Below are 13696 nucleotides of genomic sequence, written 5' to 3'. Positions count from 1 at the left end.
TCTCCGAGGCTTCCCGACGACATGTTATCTGCGTGGCATAGCGTGTGCACAGCTCTGCTGAGCGGGGAAATGCGAAGCCAGTGATGCTCTCTAAGACCGAGCTCTTCCCGGAACTCTGATCGCCTACAACAACCAGCTATATCGACATGTCAGGTTGTGGTCAGCATTCTTTTACTTAAGTGCGGTGTTGATCTTGAAAATATGGAATCCTAGGGGCAGGAGAACAGCAGCCTGATCAAGCACAGACAAAATAAAGCAGGTATGGAGCTGAAGGCTGGTGTAGTATCAAGTATTGAGGCACACGTTGAGGTTTCGAACGTGGTGTGAACTGACCTGGGGAAGTGAAATCCGAGTGCCAATTAGTTCGCGCAGCGTATCGACCTTGATTAGAGTAGTGGAATTGCCATTCGTGGCGAGAAGGCCTGTACCCATTTTCTCAGAGATGGAATAGAAAAGAAGAAGAGAAAAAAACGATATTCTTTTAGTATGATGTAGTAGCAAACAGTCGGGGCGCGAAAGGAGGAAGGAAAGTGAGTTGTTTGAAAGTGGTTGAAAAGAATTTGCGAAAACCCCAAGGACAGAATTGGAAAGTCCGGAGTATGAACGGCGGTACTGATGTATTGAGGATAAGTTGAAAAATTAAGTGAGTTGGACGTGAGATTTTCGAGTGCAGGCCGAGGTAGGAGTCACGGGTGTTTGCTGTTATAGGTACGATTCGAGGGTACTAGAACACCACCCCAGATAAAGCCGTAAAGAATTTGTGGTTGGATGTGAAGCTTCGATGCTATCAAACATGTTGGCAGGCTTAATATCTGTGAACCCCGTAAAGTTGAGGCTTCTCTTAAACAATATCCACGTTGAAGAAAGAAAGAAAAAAACACATGCTCTTTCTTATATTTGTCTACAACTTTTCCTCATAGACATAAAACCTACTCCGGCAAGATGACCACCCACCTATCTTCCTTCAAATTATGAAGGCAGATGCGTTATTTGGACTTGTACCCATGAAAACTAGTCAAAGACGACATATAATCTACGCGTCCTCTTCATCCTCATCGTCATCCTCCTCCTCGTCCTCATCTTCTTCCTCGTCTTCCTCGTCTTCATCCGCAGCAATGGCCGCCTTCTTTGGCGCTGTGGTGGCATCAACGGCAGATCCTCCGTCGGCCTCGAGCTTCAGCCATTCCTCCCATTCGGGGAACAGCTCATCCCCGTCCTCATCAGGACTGCCCAACATCCTTGCTACCCTACCCTTCTTGCTGCTCTCCAAGCTCTCCTTCCATTCTTTGACTACAGCCGGGGCGAGGCTCGGCTTGTAAGTCTGACTAAACAGCACCGCCTCGGCGAGTCTGCCCGTGCTTCGCAGGATTTCAACGCAGCCCGTAACGTCTCCCAGAAGCCACCTGGATGTGAAAGCCACGTTGTGCGCACCGGCATCAGTCGCCTGCTCTGCCAGCTTCTGTAAACCTTCCCTGTCCGAGGTAGAACTGTGTAGCAGGAGGAGGGAGCCGAGATCACGTGCATGGCTGAAACACTCGGCCGCAAGGGCGACGTCCCAAGCTGCCAGCGCTGCGTCTCCCACAGTCTTCCATTTGTGGTCAACGTCAGCCTCGCGAGCTAGCTCCAATGCTATATCAAGGTGATTGAGCGCCAGTGCCAGGTCGAACTTGTGTTCTGGGTCTGTGGCCACCTCGAGTGCCAGGGATTTATGACCTTGACCCTCCAGGAATCTCGCGATTTTGTTGAGCTGGTCCTGGGGAATCGACGGGAGCAGCTCGGCGGCTGTTTCCATATCCTCACGTAGCACAAGGGTCTGATACTCCAGTACTGGCAGCGACAAGGCGAACGAAGTGACGTTGACGTCCTTGTCGCACAAGTAAATTCGAGAGTCCCGCTGGATGTAGCCAATGACGTACATTGGCTGGTCGAAGTGTGAAACCGTATAAGTTTGGTCGCCAACGAGATAGTTAAGCCTGTTAGTGCTGTTGGTGTAGATGAAGCAGTCGCCCACCCATTCTCCAGTACGGACGCTACGAAAAAGGAAAGGCTATTAGCATCAAAAGCAGCATATCTGCATCAGTAGCTGTGCAATGGGAATATTTACCTCTCGTTTATGTCGGTAACAACCTCAAAAGCAGACTCCACACCATCCTCATCAACATTACCTTCCTGCGTAGCCTCAATGTAGTTCTCCCGAGAGAACCTGAGTACGTAGAAAGAGTCTTCACAAGCTAGCGTGACCAGCTCACCGCTCTCTGACCAGTAGACCTAAACGGGCAATGTAATGTCAGCATCGGTATATCTTAATCAAGCCCCAACGCTTCAGGATCGTTACGAACCTGTCTCGGCTCAACCTCGATTCTCCTGACTAGCCCACCAGTCGCCCAGTCAAAGAAGGAAATACCGCCCTGACCCTTGACTCCGAGGAGAACACCACCAGATAGTCCATCAGCCTGAAAGCCAACATCAAGCCCGCCGGGCTTCTCAACAAAGTTCTTGTAGACTTTGACACTGGTCGCAGATTCTCTGATGGCGAAGTCGTTGCTATTGTCCTTGGTGGCCCAGGCAAAGTCTAGGGCGGATCCGAAGGCCTTGTTCCTCCATGCCAAAGCCGTGTAAATGATGTATTCACCATCGCCACAAACAGCAACAAATCTGCCGTTCGGCGAGTGTATCAGGGTCTGTGGGTAAACTTCACAAGTGCCAAGATCCTTGGTGGGGAGTGAAATCGGTGTGCCATCCTTGATCGTAGCATCTGGTCGTAGATGGTTAGCTTCAGGTTCATGATGAGGTTCCAGATGACTTCCGCATCGAAAATAAACTCACCTCCGCCTTTGATTATGGAAGACACAACCTCATTGTGCCTTGCCCAGATCAGTTTGCCAGAGTTGTCCATGGAGACAGCTGGCTCTTCGCGACCCAGCTTGACAACGACAGCTCCATCATCAAAACCCACAGCGACACCCTGCTTCCCCTTTTGGTATGAGACACACCACGCGCGTTCCAGGCCATAGTTTAAAGACTGCTCAAACCGATAAGTGTTGGCATGCCATATCCTGACGGTGCCATCTTCGGAGCCGGAAATGATGACTGGAAGCTCGGGGTGGTAGCAGGCAAATGAGACGTTGTTTGTGTGGCCCTCGAGTGTGGCAATCAAAGATTTCGTTGTGTAGTCCCAGATCTTTACCGTCCTATCGTCCGAGGTTGTGAGGAGGTACGGCTTGTCGGAGTGTGGGTAATAATCAACGTGGTTCACGCCCTTGGTCTCATGCGCTTCGAGTGTGAAGTTTGCCGTGGACGAGCCCAAACTCCAAATCTTGACTGTCCTGTCTAAACATGCCGATGCGAACGTATTCGTGTCCTTTGGGTTGATGGCCAGACCCATGACATAATGGCTGTGGCCCTCAAAAACCTGCACGCACTTCCAGCCCTTTTCCCAGTCCCAGAGCTTTATAGTCATATCATCGGATGCTGTGAGGACAAATGGTTGCGTAGGATGGACAGCAATCGCACGAATGTAGTCGGGGTGTGCCTCGAATGATGTGATCTTCTCCGAGGTGTTGTAGTTGTAAACACGGAGCTGGAAGTCGTCGGAGCCGCAAACGATCCAGTTCTTCCTTGCAATAAACCGACCGGCTCGTACGGGGACATCTGTAAGCTCGAAGGTCTTGACGATTTGCTGCGTTTCATATGACCAAATGTACACATGGCCTGAAGGGTACTCGCCGGGTCAGCATGGCGATCCTCCCCTCATAGAAAGTAGTGGTGCTCTGGGTCGCTTATTTCTAGTATGCATTCGAAGCTTACCGCTGTACAAAGTGGTCAAGATCCATGGCTCTTGTGGGTGGAAGTCAATACCCTTCACGCGCTCGCTGCGCGCGAAGAGCTGGCGCTGTATAGTGATTGACATGGTTAGCAGAGTTGCACCCTTGTACAAGTATTTACAAGTGCACTGTTTGCAACAATGACTCTGATTCAGCAGTGCTTGAAGCCTTTGGGGTCTATTCCATTGCATGCAAGCCCAGGCTCAGCAGATCTGCCGTGAAGCAGTGAGAGCGAGCGGCTGAGGCCACATATGTCTGCCCGCCGGCCAATCGCTCGTCTGGTTGCACAGGAGCAAGACATGGCGCAACATGAAGAGCCTGAGCAGTTACACACCTTGACATCTAACCGCATATTGAACGGTGTCTTAACACCCAAGTACTGGGCTCAAGGGGGGCTTGTAGGCGCTGCTATCGAGGTTGCGTTTCTATAGTGGGGTGAATTTAGGTCGCGGTTGCGAGGAGCATCGGGCGGAATAATAATAGTGTGGTTTAGCAGAAATCTCGGCCCTGCCGCTAGCTTCGAAGAAGTCTCGGAATGTTTGACTGCTTGCTTTTCGTCGTGGGGTCTTCGGCACTGGTCATTGAGATCTGATATGTCAATGCTGGCTTGATCATGGATGGAGAGCTACCGCCAGTTGGCCTATACCTTACAGGGTACCTAATTTCGAAGCTTGCTTGTCACAATGTGGTCTTTCCGCGACAGCTTATTGTTGCCTGAGGCCACAATTATGTGAAGGTAGCTGGGGCGGGGTCCACTATAAACTTCCACCCAGGAAATACGTTGCTCCGTAGGTGCCTGCCTACCTCAGTTAACTGGTGCAAGCAGTAAATAGCTGCGGGGTACCTTCGTAGGTTGGTCAAAGCGGTGTTGGCCTTGTCAGTAACCTTTAATTACAAAGTACATACCTATGTTGTGCAGTTGCCCACATCGCACTGGATGCAAATAAGTTATACCCGCTATTGATCATGTTACGTTTTCCTTTCTCTTTGGCAAGCAGAATTAGCATATATATGCTGTTGTATGCTTCAACTAAAAACCTGGGTAGGGTAGACTACGGATGAGTGATTTGTACCAGTCTTTCTATTGGTTGTAAACAGATTAGTAGTTATGCCGTGCGTGTGTGGCAGACAAAACTCACGATGTCTTGGCTTGTGCGCGCCGCCACCGCCTAACTGCGGAAGCTAGGCGGGGCATTAATGGCTTGAGTATCGGAGAGCAAGGCTCCCCTCCCCTCCTTATTTTCACAAGCAATTAATTTGGAATTCGTGTGGCAGCCTTCCATGAGCCGCATTTGACGACACTTCTATTGTTCGGCTGAAATCACAATCAATGACGGATGGCACTCGACATTCTGACGCACTCTATCATAAAATCGTATATTTCGGTTTTCGGGGGCACGCCGTCTATAGTAAACACAGCCTGCTGAAAACATACAAACGCTTGAAGCTACCCTCAACACACTGTACACTCAGTGTACGTTCTGAAAGAGCGCATTGGCCGGCCAAAACTCCAGGCTGGTCCTAACAAATTTCCATGACATGAAAACTTAAGATAACAAGAAAAACATAACAATTCCGTCCATATTTCCAAATGGGTAACCAACGCCGGTATATGCAAGTCGTAAAAGTCCAAAGCAAATCGCAGACAAAGAAATAAGAAGCAAAAAGAAGAAAAGATACAAGCTTGCATCAACTTGAAAAGAGGGTGACAACAAGAGCCGCTTAGATGTCTAGCCAGTTTTCACAAGCTTACTCAGTGTCATCCATAGCATCTTGCTGAACCCTGTGGACAATCTCGACCATCTTGGGGTAGAGCTTCTCCGAAGGCTGCAGACCGCAAACCTGCGAGACAACCTGCTCGGCACTGTTCTCTGCCATAATCTTAGCCAGTTCCTTGCTCTCAGCATCCTCCTCGACGTTTTGGAAACGCAGAGCCATCTCGGCAGCATCGAGAAGTGCGCTGCAGTCCTCGCCCTTCTCGGCGAGCTCAGCAGCGGGGCCGACAAAGCGCTCCTTTCGAGACAGCTTACGGAGAGGAGCGCGACCGACACGCTCGACGGCATCCTCAAGATGGGGGTTACCAATGCGGGTCATAATCTTGCGAACGTATGCTTGTTGCTCCTCAGGGCTGATGCCATGCTTGGTAGTGATGAGCTTTGAGGTGTTCTCTAGCGCGCGACGAACCTCCCTCTGGATCTCACGATCCTGAAGAGCATCATATACGGTGCGCTTTTGCCTGTTGTAACCGTGGTAAGCTGCAGTGGCATGGCCTGTGTTGACGGTGTACAGCTTGCGCTCAATGTATGGCTCGAGGTTGTCAACCCAGTGGATACCCTCGATGGATGGGACCTCATGATCGGCAAAGGGTGTCCTGTCGACGACCCACTCGTAGAACTTCTCGAGCTTGACATCAAGGCCCGAGTTGGGATCCTGAGCGGGGACGATACGGTCAATGGCCGAGTTGGCGAAACGGGCGCGGGTTGACAAGTCCTCCACCCTAGCGGCTGGGAGGTGCTCCTTGATGTGCTCGGCGAGTGTGTCGGTGGCGCCAATAGCGTTTTCGCAGGCAATGACTGCGGCAGGTTTGAGGTCCTCTGACCTGCGGTCGAGACCCTTTGCGATGACAGGGGCGATGAATTTGAGGATGTTGGGGCCGACTGAGCATGTCACAACATCTGCAGTGGCGATCTCTTGGAGCAACTTTTCTTCATTTGTCCTCGAGTTGATGGCACGGTAGTTTGTGATGGTCTTCTCCTCGGTGCCCTCGGCGCCAACCTCGATCACTTTGTAAGAGGTTTTGTTGTTGAGGGCGTCGCAAGTCCTGTCCGTGACGTCGGCGAACACGACCTCATATCCGGAGTTGTGGAGAAAGCAGGCGACGAAGCCACGGCCGATGTTACCGGCACCGAAGTGGACGGCTTTCTTGGTGTGGGTACCGTTTGTTTGCGACATTGTTATGTGAAGATGTGTTTGGTTATTGATTATATAATATGGTAGAAGGTGTAGGGTGCAGTGGAGTACTCGGAAGTCCTGAGACCAGCTGTTGAGTGAGTTTGGTTGATATAGTGTATAGATAGTTGGTAAGATGATCGTGAGATGAGAAAAATAGAATCAAGTGTTGATGAAAGAGGAAAATCGTCATACTTATACAAGTCTGAGATAGCCATTGCCTCCTTTTGTTTTTTTTGGTGGGACACTTCCATGCGGACGAGAGGTGTTAGGCCTTCCCTGCGGATGATGTCGTCAAAAACCAAAAACTCCACTTTCAAATGTGAATGTTGATGTGGGACCGCAACTCCTGGGGATCAGCATGCCTGCAGGAGAATGATTGCTGCACCGGGTTCGAGGATGTACCGTACTTGCGTACCTAGCGAGGCATGTGTGTGTCTGGTGGGGTTCTAGCGTCGTCTCTTGGACAGACCGTCGCCGTCCTTGCCTCCGTTACTGACCCTTGCATCCTGGTGGGTCGAAAGACAGCATCCCATCCCACAGCGTGATATGGCCGGCTGAAGAATTGTTTACGCAGTACTTACCGTACTGTACAGACCGTACCGTACTACGTATCAAAAAAAGGAGTAGTCAGCAAACATACAGTACATCCGGTCTTGTCTGGCTATTATTACCACACAAGGAAAGAGGTTACCTAAAACGGAGGAATTATTACGGAGGTTTAGCCTCCTTCCTCCTGTCCCTCCTTGATAGATCAGACTGCAAATCGGACCCTTAATTAGATACAGAGCAAGGTAGGTACCTGTGTACAGTATCTAACTTTACCAATCATGTACGGGAGTGTTCTACTGTCGAGTCATAACGCTAGCGTAGATCTAACAGCAAAATTCGAGAGCGGCGCGTTTGGAATAGACGTGTGGCGTCACCGAGAAGGCGAGTCAGTTTCATGGGCCTCACCTACAGCTAGTAAAGTCGTCGCATCATTAACTCATACCCATGCATCGTCTCGACAACGGAGAACAAGAAGAAAATAAGAGGCAAAAGATGAAAGATACAAAAAATACAGAAAAAATGATAAGAATAAAGGGTTCCCTTGCGATCGGGATATTCAGTAGTACGATGTACATACATCATATTAACGTTAGAATCCGATCGAAGGGCTCTAAGGGGCGCAGCGGTTCCCAGGGTCACGATTGCATGACGCTCACCAACGTTTCTCCCAACCCCCTGTCGTCTTATTCCAAAACAAGCAACGAGGTATTATTGACAGTGGCACCGCCTCCCACCCCCACCTAGTTCAGGCGGGTGAAGGGTGCAGGACTGACGACAATAACTCGGCGGGCACAATCGCTTGGCAGGTATTGGTAGAAATCAAAAATCTGCAGCAGACCCTGAATGCATGGGTGTGATGAGAAAGTGTGTGTAGTCTTTTTTTCTTTTTTTTTTTTCTCAGGGTTTTACTGTACAGTACGTCGTGCATTGCGCCGCATCATTGTGCATACAGCGGATTCCTGCTTTTCTTCACGCACCCATGGTATTCAAGGGTACTGTAGGTAGGTAGGTTGGTAATTACTTCTTGCCTTTGAGGCAAACAAAAAAGTTTGCTACTGACTATCTGCTGCAACGTGGTAAACCCCGTTCAAAACGGCTCACGCAAGCACTCCATCCCGTCCAAAAGCTCTGCACAAGTTCCGGGGATAACGACGTCAAATGGGGTGCCACATTGACATCACCGGTACTGTTGTTGTGTATTATTCGACAACTGCATCATCCCGAGCCGATGATTGAAACCCCAACGGATGGACGCGTGAAAGCGCCGCAAACACCGGATGAAGGCAAGGACAGAGGCATCGTCACACTACTGCACGCATCGTGGTAGATAGAATAGGCAAAGTCGCAAGACCACAATGACAGAAACTAGCGTCACCGGCGGGAGCGTAGCACTCGACTTCGGTGTCACCGTCTGAATCCGGAGACAATGGTCCTTGTGGGCGTCAAAATTTGAGACAAATTAAATCGGAAGGCCGTTGGGCACTTTCCGCTGATGAGGCCGGTCTTTGAACTCCCAAGCTGCCACATTCGGCACCGCACACCACTCCTCTGACCGAGGTGTGCCTCACGATCGATCCTCCCGACATCGTGCGACTTTAGGCATGGCCCGCCAGGCACCGCTTTCACGATGTCTTCTCCCTTCCACCCTCAAATGCTAAATACTACAGAACTAGTGCACGATAATTTTTTTCCCGGCGGTGTTTAAATTGCGCCCCTTTTGTGTGGTACAATTCTGTAAACTCCCCCTAAGCAGTAGCCTAAAAGGTGTCGTCGTACTATTCCAAACTTTGTGTTCATATTTTCTCGCGGCAAATGCCGAAACCCCCGGTCACATCAGCATTAATTACATACGTAGTATACTATTGAAATAGTAAGCTTGTAGGGTTTTACACTTTTATCCGTTTCGAGTATAATTACTGTGTTATTTGTGCCAGAACCTTTGGCGGCACTTGATCGGAATGTGTCAAATGGTTGGCAGGTTTATGTCGTCATTGGGCCCACTGCTTGGGTAGTTGTTTGTCACACAAACTCAGTTGAATCGCTCACATAATTGTGTTGGATAGTGAAAGTAAAAATCCAAAAATATGACAGCTATTTAGGTAGGTGCTTCACTGTTTTGAAACCGGATGATACTGTCTGACGTCTTCCCACATTTTACCATAGTACTACTGTACGTTTAACTTTTGTCGACATTCTGAGCGTCTAGTTGATTATACCCGATCCACGCCTCCTCGGCCGAGTCATTGATTGGAAAGTCGGAAGAAACAGAGCTCTAGGCCCGTGCGACGTCACTGGCTAGGTATCTTGTGTCCCAGAAACAAGGAGTTTGGTCCGTATGGAGGGTGAGTAATTGGAGGCCTTATTGCAGCACAAAGGATCGATCAAATCCAAATGGGAAGACAAAGAGAAAGCCAGTATTCGGCCATTACTGTATTAAATGTTACACAGTGCAATTTCAAGCCACCACATCGTCCTTTCATTCGACCTCGTTCGTCTTCGGAAAACCCTCAAAAGTACAGAGTACAGTATTTACAGCACCCTAACTATGGTACTTCCGCGGCCAGTCTTGGCTATCGTCATTGTCCCCAGTTTATTTTTACTCCTTTCCCGTTATCATTTGTCCCCGCCTGGCTTTGAGCCCCCTGAGCCCACCTTTCTCGCATTTTGTCGCGCTTCCCAGCCGGAAGAGAGCAGAGAGGCTAGTAGATACCATGCACCTCAGCCCCATTGGCTGTATTACTTCCGAGTCCGCCCTTTCCAATCCTGGAATTGACTGCCTAGGTACGACCCTGAAAAAGAAGAAAATAAAAAGGGTTCTCCTGGTGTCGATCTTGTGAGATGACGACAAACGCGCTTTTTTGGTCTTGTAACCCACCCCCACACCACCCTCTCTATCTACGGTACCAAATGTCCACTTGTTCAATTGAAATCACACTACCGCAAAACAGTCGCGGCGGGAGAATGATAATGACAGACTACACTAAGCGCCAACCGACACACTAAGCTGCAGGCTTACCACGCGATATGGACATCCCTCATTTTCGAGACCGGGCCCTTTTCGTTTTTTTTTTCTTCTTTCTGCCAGTCAGCCAGCCAGCCAGCCAGCCGTACGGGCTTTGCTATCTCCATAAAATTTGCTGTCCGCTTTGACAGTTGAAATTCTACCTCGTTATTACCCTTACCCTTGCCACATACATATATTGACCCCAACTTGGCGCTTATACCGTCGTAATCAATGCGTTTGACTAATACCGACTGACTCGGTTGCAATCTAAACCAAGAAACATGTGCAGGCACTGCAGGGAGATGGGACTGTTTTTAAAGGATTGATATACGTTATTTGCGTGCACGTGTCTTGTCGTACGCAGTTGCTGCTTACAGCCACAACCCCGCCATGTCTCGGAATAACAATCAGTATGGAGCTTGGTCGGGCCCGCTAACCCTGTCTTGGTGTCTCGACGTCGGAGGACATCGGCGTATCGAATCAGAGTATCCGGAAAATCACACAGGCCCATTTTCAGGTTAGCTTATTGTAGATTCTATCTATACTTGGGCAGGTGAATGCCTTCTCTTCCGATATTGGCCCTTTCCATCGCCATGGACACGATTACTTCTACCGTAGCTCCTTAGGTACTCTTAACATAACACTGGCTCAGGTCCCTTCTTGACGACGATCGCCACGCTAGAAACCCCCACGAGGTGATCGTCATAGCGAGCCATGCCGTTTCAGCAGGCTAAAACCCAACACGAAAAACCACCAGCCATTTGCTAACCTATTGTACCACTTCCATCGGTTGACATGTGGCCCCAACGACCCAAGACTACCTACAACATTGGATCGACCATCTTTCTTTCCTATCTGCGTATGAGCGTCAAATTATATGTTTATCACATGTGTCTACCCGAATAATCACCTAGCACAGGAGGGGCGATGAGGGCATTGGCGATACAACAAGACCCCCGCGCTGATCACTACTCCAGTGGGCAGAATAACCCTAACCAAACTTGATGATCCGTTTTGATTTCTGCGGTCAAAGTTGGTACGGATATTCTGCCATGGTTCCACTGGCCCCGTCTTCGCACCGATCGAAAACGTGCTACCTACATCACGACCGTTTATCCTGCCCTTCTCTTGGAACTTTTGGGTTGACGACGTGATAAAACATTTCGTCTTGACAATCGCCAAGTCTGCCTGGCCTGCACCCTGCTGATGATCTTGGTTATGTCGCGTAAGCTCAGAACTATGATTGATGTCCGTACTTATCCAGCAATCTAGCCTGCAATTGGGACAGTGTCGATCGCCAATGTATCAGCCAGACGACCAGCAAACCCCTGGTACGTTTTTGCGGAGGCGGGCCCGAGGGGCCGTTGATCTTGCCATGGCCTCGATGGCTGCAAGCTGCTCTTGCGCCTTGTTCAGGTATTCCCTTGCCCTAAAGACGCTAATATTCTTCTTCTGGTTGCTGAACATCTCCAGTTTCCACCCTTACCCATCCCTCTTTACTGACATCCGCCCTCCCCCCATACGGATCCCCTAGCCAAGAGTCCCACAACACTGTCCCCTCCTACCAACTTGGTCGGCCCGTCAGAACGAGGGTTGGAAGTCGAGACGAATATATGCCAATCCTTGATGATCCTTAGAATTTACCCGATCTACTGTTACCAGCTAGACTTTTCAGACTGGGCCGACCTGTCAAGCTTGCTACTTTCACCATCACTCGGGCGCCATCCCCGTGTTGCCGGCGAGTTTCTGTGATCTATGTGGAGAAGGGCGACGAGGTTTCGTCGTACCATCTTGGCTTTCCATGAATGGTCCGGCGGGGTAGAGGGTACCTCGGAGACGTGCTTGACTGATATCGCCGAACCATGGGGAGGACGTCCTCTAGCGGCACGCTGTTATGCCGTTACAGCCGGGGCGGCGACTCCATCTGCACCCAATCCCCCAACTTTGACTCACGAATCAACTCGAGGGCACTCAAAAGCCATGCCAGTCTTCCGCGTGTCTTGGCCCCTCCTCGTAAGCCTGGTTCCACTATTTTAACGGGGAACACTGCATATATCACGCAGACAACAGGTCGTGGGTAGGGAGGGCTCTTTGTCACCCCTTCCATTGTGATCTGGACCGTACTGGATGATGAGCTTCTTGAGGGGGAGTCCCCTCATAATCACAATATTCCGAGCTGCAATGAGGCGTATCTATGAGTGTGTTTTTTCTTGTGATAACTTAGCTTCGAGGCCAGGATGTTGAGGCACGCTTGCACCAGAAACGTTGCCTGCACACTTGGCAAGAGTGGAAAGAACGCCACTTCAATATGACCAACCATCCTGTCTATTTGCTTACTGTATGCAGTCTCGCTGTTTGACAGTGATCGACAGTCCGCTAGATCAGCGTGGCCCTCATTTTTGTCGTGGATATCGATCTTCGTGTATCGAAGATTATGTTCCCAGTCGGCTCAGGATTTGCACAAGGAATTATATATACTACGAGTCTCCCGAGATTTGAGTGACTGGGATCACTTGGGTCCTAATGCTTGATTCAGATCATCCACTCTCGATCCTTTATTCGGTGGCTCCCAGTTCCACAAAAACCGGCATGTATACCAGACGCTGCTTGGAATCTGCCCAGACTGATAGGCTGTACGGCTGGAGCCCATGCCTGCCTGGGCTCTATACGCCCACTTCAGTTTATGTTAACGCACATGTCGATCAACTAACTGTTGGGACATAAACTGCGTCAATCCTCCTTCTTACACAAGCCCGTCCAGGTCTTCATATACACGCGACCGGTTGGTTACGAAGGCTGAAAACCCCGGCCGGCTCCTGAGTTGGAATTCAACATGTCAATGCCAGGCACGCATGACGGTCAAGCCACGCCGGCTTACCAAACCTGTCCCACACGCTAGGAAGCCCAAATCTTTGCGGCATCTCCTTAGGATCCAGCACGGCTACAACCAAGCGGGTGCCATATGCTATTTATGTTGCAAATAATTACGAGGCTCAGTAGGCTCAACTCATAGTACCGCCAACATGTCGAAGCTTGATAGACTATGGCGCTCTACTGAGTGGGAGTCTTGTTCTTCAGGTGTGCCGAATATTGCACCTTGCAGCGGCGAGTTGATCCGTAGTCTGTCGTTAGTTCGTTTACGAGAATCTGAAATGCACCATAGGAGACGACCAGCAGCTCATCCAGGAGACTGTACCGTGACCGCATCACCGGATAACGAAAGAATGCTATGATCGCTCTGACCGAAAGAACCTCTGAAAGCTCTAGTATCCTACAATGGTCACAAAAGCTTCGACCGCACGGTCGATGAAGTTGGAAGAAGAGAAAAAACGACCCTACGTAACCTCGTGGTAAAAGATTTATCGCC

The 13696-nt window shown here is 49.8% G+C and overlaps 3 protein-coding genes across 3 annotated transcripts; all 3 read right to left on the bottom strand.

The window, feature by feature from the left end:
- Positions 1–800: 800 nt before the first annotated feature.
- On the bottom strand, positions 801–3910 carry PgNI_06413 (uncharacterized protein; the record flags this gene model as incomplete). Its single annotated transcript, XM_031126437.1, has 5 exons — positions 801–2030; positions 2105–2268; positions 2340–2755; positions 2827–3711; positions 3808–3910. The coding sequence occupies 5 exons, from the start codon at positions 3908–3910 to the stop codon at positions 1034–1036; spliced, it is 2565 nt and encodes an 854-aa protein (XP_030982369.1). The 3' UTR covers positions 801–1033.
- A 1663-nt stretch (positions 3911–5573) lies between these two features.
- On the bottom strand, positions 5574–6776 carry PgNI_06412 (uncharacterized protein; the record flags this gene model as incomplete). Its single annotated transcript, XM_031126436.1, has 1 exon — positions 5574–6776. The coding sequence occupies one exon, from the start codon at positions 6774–6776 to the stop codon at positions 5574–5576; it is 1203 nt and encodes a 400-aa protein (XP_030982368.1).
- Positions 6777–6809: 33 nt separating this feature from the next.
- Positions 6810–7193, bottom strand: PgNI_06411 (uncharacterized protein; the record flags this gene model as incomplete). Its single annotated transcript, XM_031126435.1, has 2 exons — positions 6969–7193; positions 6810–6864 (listed from the first exon to the last, which is right to left on the bottom strand). Coding segments are annotated over exons 1-2 (114 nt in total), but the record flags the coding sequence as incomplete, so codon positions are not given.
- Positions 7194–13696: the final 6503 nt, after the last annotated feature.

Source organism: Pyricularia grisea, chromosome I, assembly GCF_004355905.1.
Source record: "Pyricularia grisea strain NI907 chromosome I, whole genome shotgun sequence".
Taxonomy (NCBI): Eukaryota; Fungi; Ascomycota; class Sordariomycetes; order Magnaporthales; family Pyriculariaceae; genus Pyricularia; species Pyricularia grisea.
Note: the sequence above shows the minus strand (reverse complement) of the source record. Positions and strands in the feature narration are given on the sequence as shown.